This window comes from Schistocerca nitens, chromosome 4 (genome assembly GCF_023898315.1).
Source record: "Schistocerca nitens isolate TAMUIC-IGC-003100 chromosome 4, iqSchNite1.1, whole genome shotgun sequence".
In the NCBI taxonomy this organism is placed as follows: domain Eukaryota; kingdom Metazoa; phylum Arthropoda; class Insecta; order Orthoptera; family Acrididae; genus Schistocerca; species Schistocerca nitens.
Genome location: NC_064617.1, coordinates 361075144 through 361102658, shown reverse-complemented (window position 1 = coordinate 361102658; position 27515 = coordinate 361075144). Strand labels below are relative to the sequence as shown.

General features: G+C 42.8%; 1 protein-coding gene across 1 annotated transcript in view; it reads left to right on the top strand.

Moving 5' to 3' along the window:
* The first annotated feature begins 15381 nt into the window (after positions 1 to 15381).
* Positions 15382 to 27515, top strand: part of LOC126251917 (aminopeptidase N-like) — a 196821-nt gene continuing 184687 nt past the window's right edge. Inside the window, exons 1-2 of the mRNA XM_049952649.1 lie at positions 15382 to 15393; positions 26116 to 26252. Of these exons, the coding sequence (XP_049808606.1) occupies positions 26116 to 26252 (137 nt within the window). The 5' untranslated portion in view covers positions 15382 to 15393. The remainder of the gene's footprint in view (positions 15394 to 26115; positions 26253 to 27515) is intronic.

Genomic DNA, 27515 nt, shown 5'->3' with positions numbered 1-27515 from the left:
TGGGCATGTATCTTGTTACGGGCTATGTGATTAGGTGCGAGGTTTTAGAGAAACAAATGCGCGTTGTAGCGATATAAATATGACTGAATTTTGAGGCAGAAGTATTCTTGTCCTCAGTGTCCAGCAGCATCACCACAACGCCAGGGCCACGCCGGACATAGAGGCTGGGCATGGCCAGCAGCAGCCATGGGTTCGAGTCCGCACTGCGGCTGTCATCACCAGCACTAAGTTCCTCACGGGATTAGTGCCACAACACCGTCAACCTGGCATCTGCGCCAGCTGTCGAAAGCGCCGAGTTGCCCCCCCCCCCCCCCCCACCCATTCCTACCCTCGCCCCCACTCCCGACTATGACTTCGTGCCATAGTGCCATCAGCCGTGTGGCCTGTGTAAGAGGACAGCCAGCCGAATCCTGTGCACAGCAGTCTCTGCCCCGCCACAGTGAATGCATGCAGAGCTGAGGGGCTGTTCCAGGCACCATCACCAACAGAGGAGTAGTACGCCACTGATGTTGCGAGCAGGGCCTTCAGAGGCTACCCCCAGGCCTACTGTCAGCAATGCAGTGTGCCTATGCATCATCCTCTCAAAGGGACGACAGCCACAGCATATACGTCAGCACCAGCCAGGGTCAACAGAGTGGTTTGTCCTGCCTCGTCGAGCCACGATGAAGCGTGTACTGAGATTTAATAAACTCTTGTTTATTGTCAGCGATTTTTGCGCTGGTCCCTGTGGCCCATCACCAGCACCACTTTGCCCCTCCCCCCAGTGCACTAAATTCTAGCAAACAGTCACAGAAGCACACTACTAAAGTATCCTGACAAGTTTATAGGAAGCTGTAGAGACGCTAATATCACAGGTTGCTAGCAATGAGATATTTTGGCCCTATGACAATGCCCAAGCTTATTCTGCACAGAAAAAGAGACGCTAGTTTTTAGGATGATCATATTTTGCCTTAAACCCCTCTCCTACCACCCCTTATCATCCTGTCATCACATCCACTAGCTTTCTCTCCAATGGACAAACCATTGCATAACGGCAAAAACAACGACAAGGAGAGTGTAGAGGTGGAATGTTTCCTGAACATCCAAACACAGGCTTTTAGAATATCATCTTCACCATGTCTTCCATCGTTGAGAGAAATTTGTCGCACTGGAAGGTGAATATTCTGAGGACTAACACCAAGTCTCATGGTTGCACTTGATGTTTTGAGAAAATGACCAAAACTTTACCTCGTCATAACTGTTGGTGTATAAAACTGTTCTCGCCATGATGGCAGTGACAAGCAACTGGAGGCTCAGAGGAATCGCCCTTACTTATGACTACAAAACCGCTGCCAACAACAGTTTCGTTTGATGGTTTCATTGGTGTACGCAGTAGGACTGGAATCAGGTGCTGTTGCCAGCTGCACAAGGGCCCTCCTATTCATTGGTCTGCAAAGCATTCCAATACTATCTTGGAGTGATGGATTGTCTTGCAGGTTGCATAGTTGTTTTCAGACGTATGTATCTTTTGGCAAATGGGATGTTTGTCACATAGATCTATTCGTACCCTACAGTTGATATGTACTAACGTGTGTTGCGGCCTCTTTTTTTGGTCTATGCTATGAGCATCCAGTGTCAGTGTTTTTACACCATATTGACTGTCACCAGCAGATTACAGCTCTCGCTGGCACCAACTCAACGCTCTCTGAACAGTGTGCACAGCTGTAACTCCCTGAGCTAGCCATGCCGAAGCAAAAAAAAGTTTAGCGAGTGTTCTATTCGAGGTCCCAGCGCCGCACAAAGAGTTGTCAGCCGCTACTCTCATCGGCCTGGCGCTAGCTTTCAGTCCAAGCTGCCAATCCGATTCCATACTTCGAGCTCTTGCTGTCATCTGCATACAGTGCATCCACACTGCAGCTCTACCCCGCTCCATGATGACCACACCCGCCCATATGCCGAGGGCAGCTGCTACCCACTGCTCGCTGCCAACCGCCAGCCACGTACCCACGCGCCCCCGCTTGGCGGGCAACTGTCAGAGCCAGCGACTCGGAAAGTTAGACAGGCCCAGGCGGCACGGCACGCATGGCCCGGTGCTGCACTCAAGGACTTGTCCGTCGCTGCTGCCCACGACATCTGTGCTGGCCACAAGTTGTCTCTTTTTGCCTGTCGTACCACAAAGTGCCTTCCACTCTGTGGCGCCACCGCAGCTAACATCGGCGTGGCGCTGCCTCACCAGATAACGCTCTCTGGCGTGACTGGAGCGTCTGACATCGCTCTGCCGCTAACTTCTGGGTGAGGTGGGAACACGAGCATGCAGTGTATAAGCTTATTCGTGGCACACTACCCATCCTTCTTTACGGTCGTAGTTTGAAAAGAACAATGAAGGACAATGTCAATTGTACTGGAAACCTATTAACAATAGCATTTCAGCATGATACATACCCTTTGAAACATTTTAAATATTTTCCTCCATTACTGACATCCAGACAATATTCGTCAGTGCCACAGAAATTGATTTAAATGTGTGTTTGCTTTTGCCAATGGTATATTACCACTGAAAAGTTTAAGCATAGTGAAGACACTAACAGATGAGATAAGAGAAGTCTGGTTGGTATTCTACCAGCACAGGCCTGAAATACATCCAAATACGAAGGTAAGAAGGTGAGAAAGTGACCCATTGACAGTGCAGGATATAACATTACCAACACAGGCCTAAACTACATCTAAATACGAAGGCAAGAAGGTGAGAAAGGTGACCCATTGACAGTGCGGTATATAACATTTTAAATGTCGAGTTCATTCAAGTGCCTAGTTACTGTAGTAATTTGGAATAACAGTGAGGATGAAAGTTCTGGTATTGAGGAAGTCTGCAAGGAATTATCTTTACGCTATGCAGAGCATGTACTATAATAATCTGCTAGCGGGAAAAAGAAGAACAAGAATGTATAAAACAGTGATCAGGCTCATACTGTTTCTAGACAACATATAAGAAAATGGATGACATTCGAAAACACATTCAGGGGAGGAGTTGGGCCAAAATAGAAAGATCGACAGTACATGAAGAGGAAGGACAAAAGGGTATACAGTAGTTATGGAGTGAACTAGATCTGCTAGCAGTTAATAAGGGCAGGTGGATACAGTGACTGGGGCACATATTTAGACAGCAAGAAGGAATCGGCAAACGTGCTCACAGAATACTACCAAAGACCCAAACTTCGCTGGAAAGATGGAATGCAAACGGCCTTATGCTGGGAAAAGAGAAAGATGAGACAGAGGAAAATGGAGGACGCTGAAGGACGATGTTATACACCATCTTCGCACTGATGGTTGATGAGACAGGCGTGGAAAATTTTTTTCAGATGTTTTTACTGTCAGTGTGACGGGTTACCTTTTCCACATGCCCTTGCTACGATGGTGACAGCGAGGGAGCCCTCAGACTCTCTCGAAGCAGGTTGTGCATGACACAGGAAAGCTGAAGATCCCTCACCATCCACCCCCCCCCCCCCTCCCCAAAACTATCAGCATCACCGGCCCCCTCTAACGGAGGATTTAATGCTGTTGCTGCTGATTTTGATGATGTTAATTCCACATATATGACCATCGACGGCATGGAAAAAATAAGATACGATTTCTGAAGTTCAGAAAAAAATGGTTCAAATGGCTCTCAGCACTATGGGACTTAACATCTGAGGTCATCAGCCCCTAGAACTTAGAACTACTTAAACCTAACTAACCTAAGGACATCACACACATCCATGCCCGAGGCAGGATTCGAACCTGCGACCGTAGCGGACGCGCGGTTCCAGACTGAAGCGCCTAGAACCGCTCGGCCACACCGGCCGGCGAAGTTTAGAAAACTGTTTGCTTTCTGTGTCTCAAGCTTTTATTTTTACCGTTGGTGAGTTTTTGTGTGAACCTTCTACAGTTCAAGATCTCGCTGCAAATCCCATAGTCTCTTTCGTCCTTCGTCATTGTCTCTTATTGGGAACTCATCTCAACATGATTTGTATCCCCTGCCTTTGGCTATTTGTAAATAGCACTTGCAGTGTGAGTCTTCATTCGCGTTGCTGCCGTATCTTGATGTGCTCTTGATATTAGGGGCCTGTGTTACGTGTAACCTCGTCGGTTGAATGACCTATTACCCAGCGCTCCTAACAACACGCCAATACCCACACAAGCGGCCGCTAACTCCACAACAGCACCCCAGGCTGCCACACCCAACACCAACACAACACCTGGGGGAATACTGGAAACACTATTCCCCCGACACACGACCGTTCAAATCCTTACCAAGGTGCTGACGGCCGTCGCTACACTCATCACCCAGCTCATGAGTTCCGAACCCGGGCAGTACTGGGCTGTCATACACACTGCCATCACAACACTCTTTCACACTCTTACATGAATAATATGCCACACCCGGCCCATAACGCAGACCCGCACACACTATCACAGATCCTGTTCTGGAATGCAGACTCGATCCACAACAAAAGGGCAGAATTTGCCGCGTTCATGGAGCGCAAGGGAATCCTTGTCGCGCTACTGAGCGAGACTAAACTTAAACCGCACAAACAATTAAACTTTCCTGGCTATTGTGTCTATCGTACCGACCGACCGGGCGACGCCGTGGCAGGTGGAACTGCAAACGTCATACACAAAGACATTGAGCACACAAACATAGAGCTCCCTGAACTGGAAAAAATCGAGGCTACGGCCGTCAGAGTCAAGTTCAACGGAGCCTACACCACACTGATATCGGTATACAACAGCCCTGTAGGCATCTCAACACGCGATATCAGCACATTACTCAACATTTCACCGCTGGAGATCTGAACGCAAAACACCCAGAATGGAATTCACGCATACGAAATCCCAACGGCAAAAAACTGTACGAACATTCACTAGGCAGAAACTACATTACACTAGCGCCGACTGAACCGACGCACATTCCCTACCAGAGGGGACACAGGCCAGACGTGATAGACATGGCCCTCATCAAGGACATCACAGCGACACTCAACGTCGCCGTTGAAAACGATCTGCCCTCAAACCACCAACCTGTAATACTATACATTGAGGAAACACTGCAGCACACGGAACAACGCAAGATGTTGGAGTACGGGCGTGCGAATTGGACATTGTTCAAGCAAACGCTTGATAGCCACATCCCACCTATACACGAGATTAACGAAACAGCACAAATTGACGAGGCAGTAGAAACCCTCATCAACGCCGTCCAGGACGCAATGGCAGGCACCATACCTGATCGCACCTCACAACAACGCAGTGCGGCCCTGCCCCAGGAAATCCTGGGCCTAATCTCAATGAGGAATCGCCTCAGGAGACAATGGCAGCGCACCAGGCGTCCGTACTTCAAACGGCACATTAACAGACTACAGGGCATCATACACGATAAAATACAAACACACAGAACACAACAGTGGAACCAAAAACTCGAAGGGCTGGACACCACACGACCTGGCGTGTGGCAACTAGCCCGACACTTCACCAGGGAGAAAATATACACCCAAACACTTCAAGGGCCTGACGGACCTGCATACTCAGCGGAAGAGAAAGCAGAACTAATGGCCCGAACCTGGTACCATCAGATCCAGCGTTCACACTTGCTACTGACCAAGAGGTTACGCGCATTCTAGCCCAACCATCGCGCGACGACATTCGACATGCTAGCACAGCCGAAGTCTCCTGGGCTATAATGCATTCCGCTGCTAGGAAAGCCCCTGGTCATGATGGCATTCAAAACCGTGTCCTCCAGGAGTTCACGGATAAAGCAACTGAGTACCTAACACACATAACGAATGCCATACTAAAACATCAACACTTCCCCGCCTTTTGGAAGACGGCCAAGGTCCTGATGTTCAGGAAGCCGGGGAAAGACCACAGCCTCCCACAAAATTACCGACCCATCAGCCTTCTGAGCTCGCTCAGTAAGGTTGTTGAGAAGGTGATTCTCAAACGCATCACTAGGCACTGCATAACAAATGACATCCTGAGACCGGAGCAATTTGGCTTCAGGAATCACCACTCCCCAACACAACAACTCCTACGGGTCGTTGAACATAAAACACATGGCTTCAACATAAACAAAGCTACAGGGGCAGTGTTCCTGGACACCGAAAAGGCTTTCGACCGTCTATGGCACAACGGCCTCATCCGCAAACTCAGCGACGCGGGATTCCCCGACGGGCTGCTGCGTCTAATACACTCATACCTCACAGACAGGAGTTTCAACACTGACGTGCAGGGAAAACAATCAGCACGACACGGTATACACGCGGGAGTACCACAGGGAAGCATCCTAGGACCCCTACTGTTTAACCTCTACATAAACGATCTTCCAACCACACACAACACAATGATGGCAATCTACGCGGATGACACAGCCATCCTCGCGCAAGATTGGAAACCATCAAACATTACGTCACGCCTACAGACTGCACTCAGAGTGGCCGAGCCTTGGTTGGAGAAATGGCGTGTTAGAGTAAACGTCGACAAGTGCGAAGCCATTCTGTTCACTAAAAGACCGAAGCAACTGCGCAAACACCGCTACTGCAGACCAATAACTCTACATGCACGTCCAATACGTTTCCGCGAGAAAGTCAGATACCTCGGTGTCTGGCTGGACAGGAAATTACTCTGGGGGGACCACATACAACACATGACCAACCGAGCTAGCGCGAGGCTCAAACAGCTGTATCCTATGCTCAACAGGCGTAGCACATTAAACAGAAGGGTGTCGAGGTCCATGTATATGACACTTATCCGACCTCTGATGACGTACGCAGCTCCCGTCTGGGGATACGCTGCGCCTACACGCCTGCGCCGTCTGCAGCTCATACAAAACAAAGTACTCAAAATCATAAGCAATGCTCCACGATACACACGCATCGCGGACCTTCACCGGGAATACCGACTTGACACTCTCACGGAGGTAATCCACAAACTCGCCACAAGACTATACAGAAACTCCAGACACTCGCAGAACCCTTTTATTCTGAATCTGGGGAACTACGACCACAACCATAGATGGAAACATAAAAGACCAAAAGACATACTTGCAACGACATAACATCTATGGCCAAGCATACGCAAACATAACGGCACAGGCGAGCCCCTGTTAATCAGACGCATTTACTGGATTTCCAGCTGAAATACACTGCCGAATAACTGGCACCACACAGGGAAGCCGTACCGTACACTGCATGCAAACAAGCTCCACACATCCCCCACACAGTAAGATGATCTATGGCCGATCTCCCACTACTGTATAACGATCTTGATTGTTCCAGGAATGCAGCAGCTGCAGCAACTGGGACACATCGCCATCGCTCGTCACGGTAATGATGCATGATACCTATACTAACAAATCCAACCTTGCATGAGCTATCGCAGCTAGTAAGCCACTACTGCTCTTACTACCCATCCCACTGTCGCAGAGGTTTTTTTCCCACGGCACGAGCCATGGCACTTTTTTCCTTCTGCTCTTCAAATCGCTACCCTCACTCGCGTTTCGTCCACTATCTATCACCTGACCGACCGTGTTAATGCGTAGCCTTACCCAGACGCACGGACAACATCACAGCCCATCATCCTGTGATCCACTTACTACTGTTTACGGAGGTGACAGTAGAACTTTTGGTTTGGTCACCACGTTGGTGCGGGCGTGGAGGGGCCCCATCTTCTTCACCCAGCGGGGTGTCAGTACGACTCTTTAAAAATACCATGTTCTCCTTGGAAACAGGCACATTTCTCTTCTGTAAACAGCCTTTGCCAGCATACGAACTCTTGCATTAGTACGCTGCAGTGGGTGTAAGCTCACTTCGAGAAAATCTTATTGAATGTTCCGCCAACTTCGAGTGGTCTGATGAATAATTACATACGTCTACATGTTCTCTTCTAATGTTTAATGAAAATTCACTTGGTGATATATCACTTAGTTTCACAAGCAAGCCAAAGTCTGATGAATAATTACATACGTCTACATGTTCTCTTCTAATGTTTAATGAAAATTCACTTGGTGATATATCACTTAGTTTCACAAGCAAACCAAAGTCCTTATTGTTATCCTGTTTTAAAAAATGGTTCAAATGGCTCTGAGCACTATGGGACTTAACAACTGAGGCCATCAGTTCCCTAGAACTTAGAACTACTTAAACCTAACTAACCTAAGGACATCACACACATCCATGCCCGAGGCAGGATTCGAACCTGCGACCGTAGCGGACGCGCGGTTCCAGATTGAAGCGCCTAGAACCGCTCGGCCACTCCAGCCGGCTAGCCTGCTTATTTCTTCCTGTGTCCCTCGGGTTGTCGTTTACATTGACTGAAATAGCATTTATTATTTAATAACAGCATTGCTTTTATTCACTGTCTTCATATTATTATATAGAATTTTAGTTTTACTATTACTGAATTCGGATGCCCGTTCTAAACTGGATCTGCTGAGATTCTCCCTATTGGGAAAACTGAAAATATGTTATTTAGAAATCGAAAATCATTCAGTTAAGATATATTGATATTCATACGAGTTCATTGTTCTGAATGTTTCTTGCAGGAATAAAATGGTTCAATGGAATCAGACTGTATAATCTGAGCTTCATTAATAATTTTTCTGACATTTGAGGCAAACTAAATAGGATGTAACTTTAGTAGAGATGTGCCTTAAGAGCAGACGTAGAGGAAAATTGCCAAAAAAGAAAAATGTCAATTTTTCATTACGTAATTTATTAGATTGATTCTTTAAGAATTATATTGCAAAGTGTCATAATCGAATTTAGGCTAGCAATATTTTTTAAAAAATTTGTTTGGGCGTATAAACATGCCGCGCCCCTCTTTCTATGCTATGAGCCACACCTTCTCTAAATTAGAAATTGTTTGTGCGTTTTTTGCATTAACACAATCGAAACGAACTGGGGGTGAGTCTAGAAGGCTGTGTTGCTGTGTTGCTTATTCCTTTGTTTGAAATGTGATTTTTTTAATAGTATGTGCTAGAAACGTATTTCAGTTTTTAGTTTTGCATGTATTGCGACTTAACATCCCAAATATGTTCGGGCTCACATGCAGTTCCTCTTTCTCGAAATGTCTTGGCTCAAACTAGTCTAGGGGTTGAACTGCACGTGTCGCATTACACGCCCTAAATTAGACACTTGTGACCCTTTGGTTAAATTGTCTGGCTGATGGCAAGTTCGCGAAATACAAAGTTAATATAACATGTAACAGTAGCAATAATATCGAGAACTAAATTAACGACCCATAAATGATGTAGGCCACATAGTTGCGATTTGGTTAGAATAATGTTTATTCAGAAAGCAAACTAATAGCGAAAGTGTTCGTATTTAGAGTTACTGTTACACTCGACTGCATATCCAATTTACACAGTTCGATCATTCACAATCTCATCGCGAAATACAAGTTATCTACGAGAAAAGTTCCCACGAGGCGCACGGCTGCTCTCCGCTCAGAGACTAAGTTCCGCGATACCGCACAACGCGAAATTTTCTAGGCCGTTTCACTTCCTAGCTGCCAAAAGACCGTCTGCCGGCTTTCGTGTCTCAATCCTAGTTACCCTTTGGTGTCTCCAGCCGAACTGTCCGCTTTCCCGTCTGCACCAGCACTGTCCCTCTGCCCGCCCCCGGCCACGCTTCCCGCGTGCCGAACATACTCGCTCCCTTTCCTGAAGCCGTCCGTCTGATTGGCTACAGCTTATTCTACATTATTTTACATTTTAACATATTTAAATAATCAAAGCTTGACTACTTTCACATTCTAAATAAAGTAACAATAATATCCATTACATAATAAACGTTAAATTCTTTTACATAAAACCAATACAGTTTCCTTTTTAACTTTGAATGTCTCGGCCAGTAGCCTTCCACCAGTGTGCCTTCTGATAAATAGATAAAGAATAAAAGCAACTATTAGCCACTAAACTTTAGTACAAATATTCAATTACCTAATGATTCAGCAAGGTGTCATGCTGTCATCGTTCAATGTGGAGGAAATGATGATCTATTGCTTAACTGTAAATACTGACAATTTAAATTTACGGACTTGATATTTAAAACGTTTGTCATTTTTAATGATGCGCTGCTATATGAAATGTCGATCGTTAAGATCGACTAAAGCTTTCAGATTTTAGCTTTCAGGTCTTTGTTACAAAACTTGTTAATTTCACTTTAATAGTAAATCCTAAACTACTGCCGGCCGCGGTGGTCTAGCGGTTCTGGCGCTGCAGTCCGGAACCGCGGGACTGCTACGGTCGCAGGTTCGAATCCTGCCTCGGGCATGGGTGTGTGTGATGTCCTTAGGTTAGTTAGGTTTAAGTAGTTCTAAGTTCTAGGGGACTTATGACCTAAGATGTTGCGTCCCATAGTGCTCAGAGCCAACCTAAACTACTATAGATATGATCAATATTCAAGTTTTATTGGATCCCCATGAAAATTTATGGAGGATGGCAGATTAAAATTACTGTGGCTTGATTCCCTGCATTACTGCAGAATTAAATAGTTTCCATAAATGTCTCCCTTTATGGCCGATCTTAGGTCTGCCGTATTTAACGCTGATACGTCTTCTTGCCCACAAACAGCTTCTACTGCGTTTCCCTAAGACGTAGGTTCTCGTCTGTCTCACTCGCACACTACAGGGCTTAGCCGTCAATACAAAATAGACGTCTGTTAGTTTCCCCATCTTGTGGTGAATCTGCACCCTTTGTGGCACGTGGTTCTTGACGACAGGGTTCGTTTCACAATTCCTGAAGGCTGACTCTTTCGGCCATATACTTAAATGAGAGCGAAATGCTCGTTAACTCACAGTATCAACCAGTTTTGCTCGAAATGGGTCGTAATAGTGGACACATTTTCAAAAAAGTGAGGAAATGTCAAATTTCGCATGTAAAAGGTACAGGAAATTTAAGTAACAGTGTTACAGACGCTGCTTCCAAGTCTGAAGAACAATTTCGACAAAATCACTGAATTCATCGAAGAAGAAAAATAGTGAAAGATATGATGATGATGTGTACAGTGCCAAAGACGAGTTTCCCAGTGGATTTATGTTAGTTGACTTTGAAATACCTGCGCATATGATTAATGTTTCATGTGCATGTGGTAATTGTGGGTCAAACCGCCTTACACTGTATGATGACAGTGACAGAATTGGCCCTGTAAGTAATATACATATTTTGTGTAAAGTTTGTAAATGTGATGATCAGTTCAAGACTTCTGCTTTCCATAGGAAGATGTATGAAGCGAATACAGGATTGTGTTACGTCATGAGATGCTTAAGTGTAGGCAGAGAGAAGGTACAAATTTCTTCCGTGGCTCAATTAACATGGCTGTACCACTGACTACATTTAGTGATTACAAAATAGCACTCCTCATTGCTCTTGACGTTGAGTGCAAGGAGAACATGAATGCAGCTGTTGAGAAAGATGTAGATATAAACAATGAAGGGGAAAAAATGGTTCAAATGGCTCTGAGCACTACGGGACTTAACATCTATGGTCATCAGTCCCCTAGAACTTAGAACTACTTAAACCTAGCTAACCTAAGGACATCACACAACACCCAGTCATCACGAGGCAGAGAAAATCGAACCCGGGAACCCGGGCGTGGGAAGCGAGAATGAAGGGGAAAAGGACACTGTTAGTCAAGACAGATCTATGTGTCTCTTGTGGTGGTACCTCCATCAAGAGGGGTCATTCATCACTTCATGGCGTATCATCTGTCATTAGTGTGCATACAGGAAAAATCTTAGACTTCCAAACAATGAGCAAATATTGCTCTCAGTGTGAAACAAAAAAGAACAGTGATGGTAGTGGAGAAGAAAGGTGGCAGCAGTAACACAAGAAACAGTGCAGCAAGAATTACCAGGGGCAAATGGTGGGCTGGAAGCAGCTGGGACGAAGCTAATATACCAAAGGTCAGATGAACAATATGGTGTGAGGTATCTAGGTGATAGAGATTCCAGTGCTTTTAAGACTGTTTTAGAGAGAAATCCCTACGGCTCAAAAAATTGTTCAAATGGCTCTGAGCACTATGGGACTTTATATCTGAGGTCATCAGTCCCCTAGAACTTAGGACTACTTAAACCTAACTAACCTAAGGACATCACACACATCCATGCCCGAGGCAGGATTCGAACCTGCGACCGTAGCGGTCGCGCGGTTCCAGACTGAAGCGCCTAGAACCGCTCGGCCACACCGGCCGGCCCCTACGGCTCACAAACTAAAACTGAGAGACTGGAATGTGTGGGATATGTTCAAAAGCGAATGGTAGCCAGACTTCTCAGATTGAAGAAAGAAATGAAAGATAAGAAATTAGAAGATGGAAAGGCACTGACATTCTGACATATCACACTGCAAAGATCTTGTAGCAGAAGGCAGTGGAAAGCCGTACACCCACAAATATGATTTGCCACTTGCTGTTTTAGATGTTATAAAACCAACTCTCAGGTACCCAACCAATCCTGAAATGCTGAAAAAATATGTACATGGGAAAAAAAAACAGAATAAAAGTGAGAGATACAATCAAGTTATATGGGCTCGTTGTCCTAAAAAGTATTTGTCTCCTCAATTGTTGTGAAGATAGCTGCCTGATGACTGTCTAATGTTCAAAGTAGTGGAAACGTAGATAGGATTAAGCACCTGTAGAGACTAGGCTTCCATCCAGCTGCATTCCCACTGGAGATACTCAGAAGCATCGATGAAGTGCGACTGGAGAAAGCTCAGGCAGCAGAAAAAAAAAAAAAAAATACAAAAGCTGGCTATGCAAAGAGGACAGGGGAAGAGATCACTCCTGGAACACGAGGAAGAGAATAAAGATTATGGATACGGAAAGCATTAGTCACTAGAGGCACAGCAAATACTGTCAAATATTAAAATAAAAACTTTAAATGCGAATTGATATAAACAGAGTTTTGTAGCTATAATGTATCTTTTCTCAAGAACTGTAAGAGGTAACAATTTGAAACTTGGCATAGTTCTTAAGAATTACTTACTAGATAATCCTGTGGAGCACTTTACCGTTATCTTTTATCTGAGAAAAGTCTCCTTCAAAATCTGATAAAAATAGAGCAGTCCCAGGAAACTGAAAACTGAAAAATTAATTTCAGAGAAACTTTAAACAAAAATCTGTTCCACGCGTTTTATTAGTCTCTTATGCAGATATACACTGTGAAACTGCAGCTTTATCGCTTGATTAGTTTACAAGAAAAAATACATTACAGAAACAATGGTAATTAAAAATTCAGATCCTTATAAAATGTATGTTGATGCGCATTTTCAGACAAAAATTGCTCAGAACATCAAGCATTATGTTCTAGATAATAGTCTCAAGTCTTACTAGTTTAGCAGTTTTATGTTTGGTGATATATACGTTTAAGTACAAGAATGCATTTTGCCCTGCGTCTGTCCTTAATGAAGTGATATCGTAATAGCAGTATGCCAATTTCAACTTTCCCTGTTATTTCCCTTTAACTTTATTCCTCCTACTTTTCAGAAACGTTTGTGAATCTTTGTCTAAAAATGGGCTTCCATGGGACTTAATATGGAAACTACTGTTCCAGCGAACGAATAGCCTGTGTCTTCCATGGTACGACTTGTAAGGTTGTTACCTGGTCAGTGACATGATAGGAATAACGGTTGCGATCTCCTTGGGTTCCTTGCATAGAGACGTGGGTATACGGGGATGGGCAAAAATATTGAAACACTGCGAGAAATGCATACTTAAACATAAATGCAGATTCTCGCTAAGCCTCGAGGTTGCGTTGTTGTGTTTCATCACTAACGGCATCTGTGCAATGTCCACAATATGCTGCCGGTGTCAGTCTTCGTCAGAACACTGTTCTGTATGATTGTTAATGCATTATATCCGAGCTAAGGAATTCTGACGTAGGCAAATTGTTGGTGCTCATATGGTGTGTGCTTTCTGAACCAAGACAGCTGAAGTGTTTGATGTTTCAAGGAGCACTGTGTCGAAGATTTATACCACATACAAGGAAAGCGGAAAACATCACAAGTGACAATGCGGACGACATTCTGTTGAGTGATCGTGTCGAAAGCTCGTTGAAGAGGACTATTAGAAAAATAAGAGGACGGCAGCTGCAAAAGTCACTGCAGTACTAAATGTCTCCCTTGCGAATGCTACCAGCAGGGAAACAACTCTGAGGGTCTCCATGAGCTGGGAATAGCACGGCGAGCCGGAACTGCAAAACCACTCATCCACTCATCAGTGTTGCGAATTCCCGTAACTGGAAAACATGCTGCCGAAGCCATAGAACTTGGACCACGGAGCAATGGGAGAACGTCTTTTGGTCAGATGTGTCTTGTTTCCCACTGTTTCCCACTTCTGACCGACTTTACGTCGCAAGAATGAAACATGGTGGTGGTACAGTGGTGATTTAAGTAGCCATGTTGTGATGACCTATAGGCCCCATGAGTACACTGCAAGGCTTCATTACTACCAAGGATTGTGTGACCATTTTAGTTGATCAGGTCCACCTCATGGTACAACATTTGTGCTCCAAGACGTCAGGCTCCTGTTCACACACCTCGCATTGTCCAGGATTGGTTTTGTGAACACAAGGATGAAATGTCGCATCTCCCCTGACCACCACAGCGACGATATCTCAACGTTATTGAGCTTCTAGGTCTACTTTTGAGGTGTATGATTGTTATCGACCTGCATAACCCTTACATAAACAAGCCACTGTCTTGCGGAAATAATGGTATAAGATTCCCTTGAAAACCATGCAGTATCCGTGACGACTGGAAACGATTTTGAATGCCAACGGTTTTGCCTACACTGTATTAGGCATGTTAATGTGTTATGTTTTTGGTGTTTCTACATTTTTATCCACACCGCGTAGTTCATGGGTAGTTGTTACATTGTGTAAGCGCTCAGAGTAGCCCAATTTTCTGAGTTCTTTGCGAGAAACAGGTGTTTTCCATCACAATTAATATTCAGTCGCTACTGTTACTGTCTGATCAGTACGATGTTATCATTAGATCAGTCAATAATGTTTTATTGTCAACAGGTGCTGATAAGGTATTTGACAGATCTTATTTCAACCGGAAGTAATCCAAATCGCTTCTTTTTTGTGGATTAATCTTGGTTGCCACACGTGACACTAGAGCTCTGTGGCCTTGTAAGTACTTGAGACGAAATGATCGGTTGCCTCTAGCGACTAATGTCTTGTTGTGTGTGACAGTGTACTGTTTTCTCTCAAGTTCACTTCTTATCGATGTCAAGTGCAATCCCTTTGTGTATCACGGCACTTGCCCGTGATCATTGTAGGGCGTGTTTTGACTAGTGACTGATAGGTGTCTTCTCACAGGGGATAAAAAGTGGCCTGAAACGGACGAACGCTCATTCGTTCAGTGTCCAGACAATAGCAAAGGTGAGTTCCATCTTTAGAAGCTGAAGATTTCAGTAGTGTTGGGGTCTCCCTGAAGTGTATCTTAGAATTTTCTTCTCATCCAATCTGGCCGCTATCAGCAGTTACGTAGAGTTGTCTACACCGTTCACAGTGCCATAATCATGAGCTAATGAAACGTTTTCATTTATACGCTGCTAAGATATGGCACGAATTTTGCTTAAGTAATAGACAAACAAAGGAAATTTGGCTTGCTGAAGTGACGCCGTAAATTTGAGCGAACTTTTTTTCTAATTTTGAATTTATTCTACATTAACAGTTCCATAATTTGTTTATTCATAGAAATGCTTTTAACACTGCGCCCTCCACTACTCTATATCAGAATACTACCAAATATATCTGTCACTTTCTGCAAATATTTTTTAAGTTTTTGAAATGTCTTAAGCGTTTACCTTGACTCGTCGCTTCTTCTTATTCAATATGTATTTTTTATCGTACAACACAGATTTTTACTGAGTCACGTTAGACTTACTTGCAGCGGATTTAACACAATTATGGATTTCAGTCTTATTTATTTGTTCTGTTACCTTATTTTGCAGACGTTGCAGTCTCAGTAGTAGGTATTCTTCTCCATGTCAGTCTGCTTTAAGTTATCACTTGTTCGGTAACACTTATGATGGTGATAGTTTTGCCACGAGCTAAACTGAATAATGTTGAAGTCGTAGTGCTCCTGAAGTAATAACAACGCGTGCCTCTGGAAACAGACGAACATTAGGGCATAGTGAAATCCTGGCTTATCTAAAACATAAAAACTTTTCTGGTACATCATGACCCAAGCCTCAAACAGTTAGACAAAATGTGATGCTACCTAAATCATTGTTCAACTGCTTTCGAAACCATACGACAAGATTCCACTTACTTGCCTTACGTACATATCTTTAAAAATGCGTAACACTGTGTTGTCTGTAATAATGTTATTTTTATTTTGCTACCTGTTTCGGTTCTGAACCATGAAGGTGTCAATGTACCATCATATTTTAATCTTGTAACAGTTTATATTTTTTCTTGGCAGTTATGGTTTTCTGTGATAACTTACGTTAAAACATGTATGACATGTGATACATCTGTGATAATTTTTTGCTGTTGATGATGGTCTAGAACCTAAATCGATTGCAAAATAAAAAATAACATTATTGCAGAGAGCACAGTGCTATGCATTTTTTAAAGTTTGTGCATGCTTTTGACCGTCGCCTAAGCAACATGCTGAAGTATATAATTTGTGTACAATACTACATTTCGGATGAGATTTAATAACAAAAATTAATGTATTAGTCTTTCTACCACTACTCATTCTACGTATTACTGAAACATACTTTAAAAATCAACAAAAAATATTATTTTAGTTATTTTATGCTGAACATGATAATGGAATGGTATTGAACTAAACAACAGTAGTAAACAAAAATACCTTCCACGCTACGGTTTCTACTCGTTTACTAATTAAAAACATCTGAAGAGAATATAAAAACCTGCCTGCAAAAAATAATTTTTATTTTGATTAAACCGTTGTTAGATGCTTTATATTGTTAGGCAAATGATCAGTTGTTAGTACACCCTGAACATTCTTCTCAGCTCACAGTAGATCTAGTGATATTGATTGAAGGTAAGTTTTGAGCAGACTTTGTTCTCACTAATTGTTTTGTGCGATAAATTCTTATTTATAGGTTGCACTCTACCATGAGACAAAAGTGGGTGGAAATATGAGCTAATTTTTATTCGTTTCCTGAGTAACAGTGACCCGAAAATCATGAGTTGGTGTATTTATCTGTTTGAGAAGCTCAATAGTATGTTCCTTCCAGTTCATTCAGCAATATGTAGGCCGAAAACGTTTGAAACTTTTTGCGTTATTTACAGAGTCAGTTTCTTGTGCCAAATTAATTGTTGATGTCAGTTCATTTGTAGTACATAACTGAATATACTATTTTACTTGAAAATTAAGGAAGAGTTTGATTGCATATCGACAATATGATAATTTGTTAAACAACACTGACAGTTTCTTTCAGTGCTCTTCCTATAACAGAGTTCTTCTTTGTGCTATCCGCAAAAAGTACTAAGTCGGCCTGATGTTCTTTGAACGGAGGGTCATTCACAGTCGAGGGTACTTCAGATAGTAAGTTATGCTTTATTATGGCAGGCCAAATAACTTTTATCGAATGCTGCACTATACTTCAGAAGGACACAGATACATAACACTATTTTTGAATATAGTCACCAGCTGTCTGTAAACAACGGCCGGAACGTTTGATCAATCGTTCAATTTCTCAACGATAGAAAACCACTCTTTGGTCGCGTATCCGGTGTAGAACCGCTGTGGGAACACCCTCATATTTAGAAAAATCTCTTTCTGTCCCAGACGTTCTTTCAGCTTAGAGAAAAGATGGAAATCGCGTGACACAAGGTCTGGACTACCCAATCAGCAACACCCACGTCTAGGTCGATTGCACCAGTTCACTACAGCTGGACGCGACATTGCATTCCGTCCATACACTGCAGAATTTCACAGTGAGTCTATTTGGCATAATTGTACTGTCCTGCATATTTCAACTTCGAAGTACATTTTCAGTTGCCACGCCATTTCGACCGCACAATTTGATGCACTTGTTACCCGCACCGCAACAAAAGTATGCCTGCAAGAAATGCGGAACACGTACTCCCTTCTCAGAATGCGTCACTCTCTTGGAACATTGGCTTTAGCGTAGGGCAACATTTGTAACATACAGTGATAAGACAAAACATTACGACCACTGCCCCACCGTTGGTTGCCGCCTGGTGGCGTTGCGGGCACATGGCGCGGTAACGAAAGGACGTAAGCGGTTCAAATGGCTCTGAGCACTATGGGATTTAACTTCTAAGGTCATCAGTCCCCTAGAACTTAGAACTACTTAAACCTAACTAACCTAAGGACATCACACACATCCATGCCCGAGGCAGGATTCGAACCTGCGACCGTGGCGGTCGCGCGGTTCCAGACTGTAGCGCCTAGAACCGCTCGGCCACCCCGGCCGGCGACGTAAGCGTGGCAGACATGGACAGGAGATCACCCTAGCGAAGATATGGGCTGCAAATGGGGAAATCCATTGAGATAAGCGACTTTCACAGAGGGTAGCCTGTGAACGAATATCTCGGAAACGGTGAAGCTGGTCGAATGTTCACGTGCTACTATCGTGAGCTACCACTAGGCGCTAAATGGTCGGACGTCCACGACTCTTCACAGAACGTGTGTTTCGGAGGTTTGTCTGCTCTGTGGAGCAGGATAGATGGTGACCTGTGGAATCTGTGCCGAAAGAGCACAATGCTGGAGCACGCACAAATGTTTCGCAGCACACCGTTCATCGTACAGTGTTGAACATGGAGCTCCGCAGCAGACGACCCCTACATGCTTACATGTTGACCCGACGACATCGTCAGTTACGACTGCAGTGGGGTCGAAACCATAGGGAGCCGACCGTCGAAGAGTGCAGAAAGTTGAAATAAGTAGTTCTCGTAACATGCAAAGATCAGCACATTCCTCAAACTGGGGAACTATCAAGAATGGGGTTCCACAAGGGTCAGTCTTGGGTCCTTTGTTGTTCTTATTATATATTAATGACTTGCCATTCTATATTCATGAAGAGGCAAAGTTAGTTCTCTTTGCTGATGATACAAGTATAGTAATCACACCTGACAAACAAGAATTAACTGATGAAATTGTCAATACTGTCTTTCAGAAAATTACTAAAGTGGTTCCTTGTAAAAGGACTCTCACTGAATTTTGATAAGACACAGTACATACAGTTCCGCACAGTGAATGGTATGACGCTATTAATAAATATAGACCTTAATCAGAAGCATATAGCTAAGGTAGAATATTGCAAATTTTTAGGTGTGTCCATTGATGAGAGATTAAATTGGAAGAAACACGTTGATGATCTGCTGAAACGTTTGAGTTCAGCTACTTATGCAATAAGGGTCATTGCAAATTTTGGTGATAAACATCTTAGTAAATTAGCTTACTACGCCTATTTTCACTCATTGCTTTCATATGGCATCATATTTTGGGGTAATTCATCACTGAGGAATAAAGTATTTATTGCACAAAAGTGTGTAATCAGAATAATAGCTGGAGTCCACCCAAGATCATCCTGCAGACATTTATTTAAGGATCTAGGGATATTCACAGTAATATATACTCTCTTATGAAATTTGTTATTAACAACCAAACCCAATCCAAAAGTAATAGCAGTGTGCATAACTACAATACTAGGAGAAAGGATGATCTTCACTATTCAAGATTAAATCTAACTTTGGCACAGAAAGGGGTGAATTATACTGGCACTAAAGTCTTTGGTCACTTACCAAATAGTATCAAAAGTCTGACAGATAACCAACAAGTATTTAAGAAGAAATTAAAAGAATTTCTGAATGACAACTCCTTCTACTCCATAGAGGAATTTTTAGATATAAATTAAGAAAAAAAATATTAAAAAAAATAAAAAAAATAAAAATAAAAAATAAAGAAAAACAAAAAAACACAATAAAATAAAGTTGTTATATTAACTTAAGTATGGTGTTAAATTAACCTAATTATGTCATGTATTGGAAAATTCGACCCGTTCCACATCATTACGAAATATCGTATTCATGATCCATGGAACTAGTATTAATCTAATCTAATCTAATCTAATCAATGGAAACATGTCGGTTGTTCGGGTGAATCACATTTTTACTATACGTCGATGGTTGTCTCCAGAAACGCCCTCATCGAGGTGCACGGCGCCTCGAAACTTGCAGCGGGATAAGGATTAAGGCTGGTGGGAGCGGTGTTATACTATGGGAGACATTCTCCTGCGTTTGCGTGGGAGCTGTGGTAGTAATCAAGACTCGCCGACATCTCCAAACCACCCGCATCCCTTCATTCTTGATGTCTTCCCAGACGGCGATGTCATCTTTCAGCGGTATAAATGTCGGCGTCTCGGAACCAGAGCCGAACTATCATGGTCTGGCGTTGACGTCTCGGCGGCCAGACTCGGCTCGTGTAAATGCTGTGGTACCCATCTGGATCGCCATCGAGCGCCATCATCGCGTACTCAAATCAGCGGCCCGCTATTTACGCGAATTACATGACTGTTTCCCTGTAGACCACCTGCTTTTATTTTTCCTAACAGATAAAAATCCTGAGGTGTTAACACTGATGAGCGTACAGTTAATTTTGCGATCTCATGATTTACAACTTTCTATTAATAGGATTTGTAATTATCTGTATGGAATGGGCAGAACTCCAGTCATGTTGCCTTATGTTCCTTGGAATGTCTTCCAATATATTTTCCACACGACAGTAAGTCGTTCATGAGGCTTGTGACCACGTTGAAATATGTGAAATTCATAACCAGCGGTAGTAGGTCTCTAATAACAGTAAGCAGTTATTTGACCTTCTTTATTACATTACGCGTTTCGAGCGTAGCCCATCATCAAATGATCCGTAAAAAATATTTTATAAAACTGTCATACGCACATAGTAATCCAGATCAAGACTTGATAGAGAAATAAATACACGTCACGCATTAGCATATAGATACTACAAATGATATGTACCAAATAACAAAGATGATGTAATAATTTTAAAAACGTTTAATGTGGCAGGTATAAAATTACAATTGAAAAGCACTAGTGCCAAGTGAACACGAGCAATGTCAATATGTCAGTACGGATTTGAAGGAAATAGTGCCTCCAAAAGTAAGACTAGTTTGTTTAGATTTACTCGTTTCATTTAATTGCGGAATGGCCTTATTAATTACGAAGAAAAAATCACACAAGGCTAATTGGCAAACAATAGATGAAAAAAATAACAAAAGTGGTAAACACACTGTTATATAAGCCACTACCGGATGAAGTTAAAACCAAATGGCCTAATATAAAATGTAAAAACTTTTACGTAAAAATACACAGCAAAGTGATAAAAAGCAATAAACCGATGAAACATCATGATTCTGCTGAAAATAAACGAACACAGTCGTATGTTGCCTCTGCATATGCATGGAGATGCGTTACAGCTAAACAGCTGAAGCACAATGCACGTTCAGAATAACAGTAACAATAACGACTGATGTAGGTGCATACCAAAAGGAATACTAGTAACAACAAAAGCAATAAATTACCAAACAGGATAGATAAACTGGGCAGACATTTTTATTAAAACTTAAACAATGCTATTAAAATATGATTTGCAACAGAACGGAAAGATTAATAAAGCTGAAATAAAAATTTCTTTCGTGGGATTATGCAGCGGCAGCGGCATTAGTCAGCATGCCATCTGTTGTGAGCAGTTCTTAATCTTAATTTCTGGAGGCAATATTTCCTTTAAATGTGTCACGTTGTTCTTGTTAACTTGATAGTAGTAGCTAATAACTGCGATTTTGTACCTGCAGTATAATGTGTGACATATATTTCTGTATGACGTTTGATCTGGAATACCATTTGCTTATGATTGTTGTAAAAAATATTTTTTGATAGCTCATTTGATGACACGCTATGCCCGAAAGGCCTGATGTAATAAAGAACTTCAGTTAACATCTGTTGATATTTTTAGCGACCTACCAGCATTGGTTATAGTTTTCATGTCCTCCAATAGTTGCAGCAGCATGTCAGGTACGTACTGTAGGTACTTGCGGCTATTGAGAATTCCATCACTAAAACAGGGGACAATGACGTGATTTTTGCACAGTGCACACTACACTTTGACAGATCGGCGACGTTTCTTTATCAAAGTCTCTCAGCCAGAGTGGATTTTCTGCTAAACAGTGCTTATTATTTCGATGGATTTCCCCATGTTTTCTAATCGATGCTTCACCCGTTAGCAAAATCTTACATAGAAACAACTAATCATTTTGCATTTTCCGCAGACAATATTCCGAGAACTATAACAGATTTTGAAAGTCTTTGCCATGGAGATGCTGATCGAGTGAAAAGTGGAGTTCAGTGCGGTACTCGCAAACGTTTCTTCGGCTGATCTCACCAGCACGTTGAAGCTGGCTCGTAAGGACATGTGAATTGTGTGTTACTGCTGCTAAAACTTTACTTACGTATCTGTCATAAGTTGCTGTTCATACGTCCAGTTTTTTGAATTTTTGTTTACAATGTTGCAAAGACAGATCCTAAGGGCTTCGCTAGACCAGGATATATTTCGGCATACAACCGCACCACCGGTCTGAACAGTTAAAATCACCATCTTTGCATGCAACGCAATTTGCCGACGACTGAAGCAGAACTTTGGAAATGGTAATCGCTATTCTGTCTACATGTAAGGCCACAACTGATTTGATAGCCCAATCCAGTACTGGTTCCCCGAGGATCAGTTTTTTTGTATAAGTTGTGTCCTATAGCAGCTATTGTGATTTAGTCAGCACTATGAAAATTATCAGTACCCTCTTTATAGTTTCAGTGCTTTTAATAGAGAGAACAATATCGATTTCCTTATGGAGTTTAATGATCCCTTAACGAAGAGGTAGGGAAATTTCTTAAGAAAATATATTTGAAAATCTTAACCTCGTCAATTAATAAGTGCGAAGTTGTTTTATTGTAACCACTTCCACGTTCCCCATTGTGGAAAAAGTATGAAGTGACAGCTGGTTGAACGTTATTACCGTTTTCGAGGCTTGGAACGGCTAGAAAATTTTCTAATTACCCTTAATCCTGTGCATGTGATTAGAAAATATTTTATCACGCTGTATCGAGAGTCTTTACCAGTAAAAGTAAGAGCGAGTGTAGCTACGTAGGGTATACAGGGTTCTTGCCAATCCGTTCTATTCTGTTAATTCAGTAAATATATCAGCACTCATGTATCTCTTTCCACATCACAAAAAAATACTTCTCCTCAGTTTAATTAAAGAAATTGTAACTTCCTGGTAAGTCCAGTACTTGCTCTTGTGCTTTATTTCACACAGGTTTACTTCATTTACATGAACCATTCTAAATCTGCAACATGACAACCCAATCGTGAGTCAAATGAAGTAGAGCTTTTACGTGGACCTGAAAACCGATTGTGGTACATGAAATCCTGCAGCGAGAGCTGCATTCCAGTGTCTACTGTATGTTGGAGTACATGACCAAACAAACTCGTAATCGGTAAACTGGTATCCGAAATCCGAATTTAAGAGCTCCGAAACGACGCATAAAAATACATAAGTCGTGTTCCATGGATTCCGTGGAGAACAGTCTCTGTAACACGGAGAGAAGTCAAGGGTATAAATTTTTAGATGCTGTACAATGAACATGTTCAACTTCATTTGATATCACAGAATAAAATTGCTAATGTTAATTAATATATAATCTAATACTATTTTAGGAGTTCTTGTGAATATACTCTTTAACGGAATAAGAGGAGTTGCTGATTCTTGTCTCCTAACTAATTCCTCTAATCTTCATTGCCTCGTTGCTTACGACTTCGTTTGTAAAAAGCTATTTCTTTGCTGTATTTTCTTTCTTCGAATTTTTAGTTATGCTACTCCTTTTTGTTTTTCGTTTTAACTGTCGTGATATTGGTCTTATTTACATCAGACCATAACTGATAGTCTTCTAAAGTAATTGACAACTTATTCACCATTTTCTGCAGATTATTTTCGATGTCAGCAAGGCTGCACCGGCAACACTTTCCCTTCCACTGCGTACTCGACATGAAAGAGCAGAAGAAAAGACAATATTTGATCAATAAGAATGTTGAAATAATCATCCTGGTCCATATTCACAGTATACTGAACGAGTGGGATGAAGTCCTAGTACAAAAAAAGCATCACAGAATCATCTCCACCTAGAACTACAGTCCCGACACAGTGCAGGTTAAACGCCACAATAGGACGCTGTTGCGCTGCACGCCTTATGTTATTTGAGAAACGGCAAAATCTTAACTCGTCCAACCACGTTACACACCTCCAGTCAGGTACTTTCCAGTTTCTGTGTTGTTTGGCCCACGGTGCCGCTGTGAGGGATGGCCTTTTAGGTTACCGGACTCAAGATGTCCATTGTCTGTAATTCCTTTCGCAATGTTCGCTCGCAAACTGTTTGAGACGGACCTGCACTCATTGACAGCAACAATTCCTGTCGGATGTGAAACAGGTAGTCATTTACAAGGCGCGGCACTCGAATCTGGCCCCTATTGATCCTTTTCGCAACCACTGTTCTTAATCTGTGTCGCATGATTGCTAATGATAAACCGTTCTTTGTAGCTACATGGAACAGTCCTCGCTGATGCACCAATCTATCGGGCAACTACATTCGCTATGTTGTCATGAGCACGTCCAAACACGATATTTCCCTTCTGCCATTGTGCTATGTCTCAACGTCGACCCATGTCACTGTTCTGATTCTATACACCCGATTCGTACATACACTATCTGATCAAAATATCCGGGCACCACTGTGTAATGCGGAACTGACCACTAGATGTCACGAGAAGCGGACCAGCCAGTATAAAAGTAGGCGTAAAGTGTAGTGGTATCAGCAACGAAGCAATAACAGTAGAATGGTCGGTTATGACAGCTCAGTTACTTCGAAAGTGGGGTATGCATTTGATATCGCTTGAGTAACAAATCCATCAGGGACATTCCAACCTATCTAATGCTGCTCTAGTCGACTGTTGATGAGGTGACTGTGAAACGCAAACGAGAAGAAACCACCGCAGGTAAACAAAGACCAGGCAGACCTCATATACTGGCGGACAGTGACACTGTAGCACTGCGAAGGCTGGGTGAACAAAATCACATGATATCAGCAGATGGAATCACTCGCGAGGTCCAAAGTGCTACCACCAGTCTGGTGCGTTAAGAAGTAAAAGGAAGGACTAGAATGGTCGAGCAGCTACTTAGAAGCCACACATTTCGGTAGTCAGTTGCTAAACAGTGGGTGACTGGAAACGAGTGATTTGGAGTGAGGAGTCGCGCTCTATTGTCGAACAATCCGATAGTAGGGTTTAGGTTGGCGAATGCTAGGAGAACAATACCTGCCATCTTGTGTGGTGCCAATGGTTAAGTGCTGAGGAGGAGACATTGTGGACGGGGGTGTTTCCCGTTGTTACTGTGTGGTCCTCTTATTGTGCTTGTTCGTAGCAGATTCACAGTGCATTCTGTCGTAAAGCAGCATCCGTGAGCCAATGATTTGTGGACACTAACATTCTTGAAATGGACTAGCCTGCTCAGAGTCCCAGTCTGAATCCAATGGAACACCTTTTGGATGAGTTAGGATATCGAATTGGCTCCAGACCCCAGTGCCAACATCATTACTTTCTGTTGTTTTGGGTCTTGAGGAATAACGGGGTGCCATTACGTCACAGACATTCAGACATCTCACTGGAAGTGTGCCCAGAAGTGTTCAAGACCTCATACAGGTTTATGGTAGACACATCTCATATTAATGTTCGCTAATAAGTGTCCAGATTTTTGTTATATGTGCGCACCAGCCCACAGCAGTGACTTAAGTTACCTTTGGAAACTCACATGACCGTCTCGTATCAGTTCTACACCATTTAGAGCATTCCTAGGAGATCAGAGTGCTCTTTTAAGGGGTAGGGTAACATTTCGTCCATAAAGCTTACGGTGATAAAGAACATTCGTGCCTTACCACTCTCCTCATTTTTGCTTTTTACTTATGCTTTCATTAGTTTACACAGGTATTGGTTGGTTTCCGAGTTTCTACATTACAACTTACCTTGGTGTCCAGATGAAAACAGTAGCGACAGCAGCTGCCGTGGCGCTGCTGGTGGCGCTGGCGTCGTCGCCGACGGACGCGCAGAGGCTGCCAGGAGAGAGTTTGCCTCGCTCCTACAAGGTCACGTTCGCGCCTAACCTCAACGAGGGGTAAGTTCTTGGCACTGTCCGTTTTCTTTTAAACTTCCTGACATGCTGGTTTTGGAAAGGAGTGAGCTTCCTGGGTAAATTTCACTTTATTATTTGAGGTGCACATGGGTTTCTCTGCAGCTAATTCACATAAATATCCCATGTTTTCATTAGCTGGAAGTATTTAATTCATAGAACAGTCTTTCCTTAATTAGTCTGAGATACATTCTAAGATGAGGAAACCTACGTATCAGAAAGGAGTCATCCAAACAGGACAATAATCTGTAGATGTCATGTACATTTAAGGAAAAACAATGATTACAATTTTAGAAAAAATTGGATGATTTACTGAAGAGAAAAAGTTTCAGAAATTAAGCGATTCAATAATGAGTTGGTCCTTCTCCAGCCCTTGACAAAGAATTTATTCGTCTTGACACTGATTGATAGATTTGTTGTCCTTCTGAGGGACACTGTGCCAATTTCTGTCCAATTGGCGAGTTAGATCGTCAAAAACTCGAGCTGGTTGGAGGGCCCTGCATATGATGCTCTAAAACTTCTGAATAGCGGAGAGATCTGGCGATCCTGCTGGCCAACACAGAGCAGTAGAAACTCTCGCCCTATCTGGGCGGGCATTATCTTACTGAACTGTAAGCCCAGGATAACTTGACATGAAGGGAAACGAAATGGGGTGTAGAATATCGAAGACACAGCACTGTGCTGTAAGGGTGATGCAAATGACAACCAAATGAGGCCTGACATGAAAAAAATGGCACCCCAAACCATCACTCCCGGTTTTTGGGCAGTATGGTGACGAATGACAGTCTGATTGGTAAGGCTGGTATCCCATCTCTGTACGGGGCATCTCCAGACACATCTTCGACCTGGAGTCTCACTGATTGGAGTTGAATTGTCTACAGTGTTGAGTCCCACTTCGAAATGAACCCAGATGACCAATGGTGATGTGTCTGGAGATCCCCTGGATGTGTGTGAGTCTGTATGTCTGGAATCTCCTCCCATACCCCTGGATCGATTGCAACAAATTTGGCAAAGAAATAGGAAGCCTTATGAGGATCATCACTACGGAGTTTATAATCTCTTAGCTTCAATAGGACCAGAAATGAAAACATATGTGTTTTTTTCCAGTGCCTAGCGTCTAGGCTGTCCTGTAGGAAAGGTAGATTGAGCAGGAATAGTTTCAGCCCACCTTATCAACTTTCTTTGCAGGGCAGCCTACATGTGAGGGGCAGGATACTGTTTTTCCCATCCCCACATATAGGCTGCCCT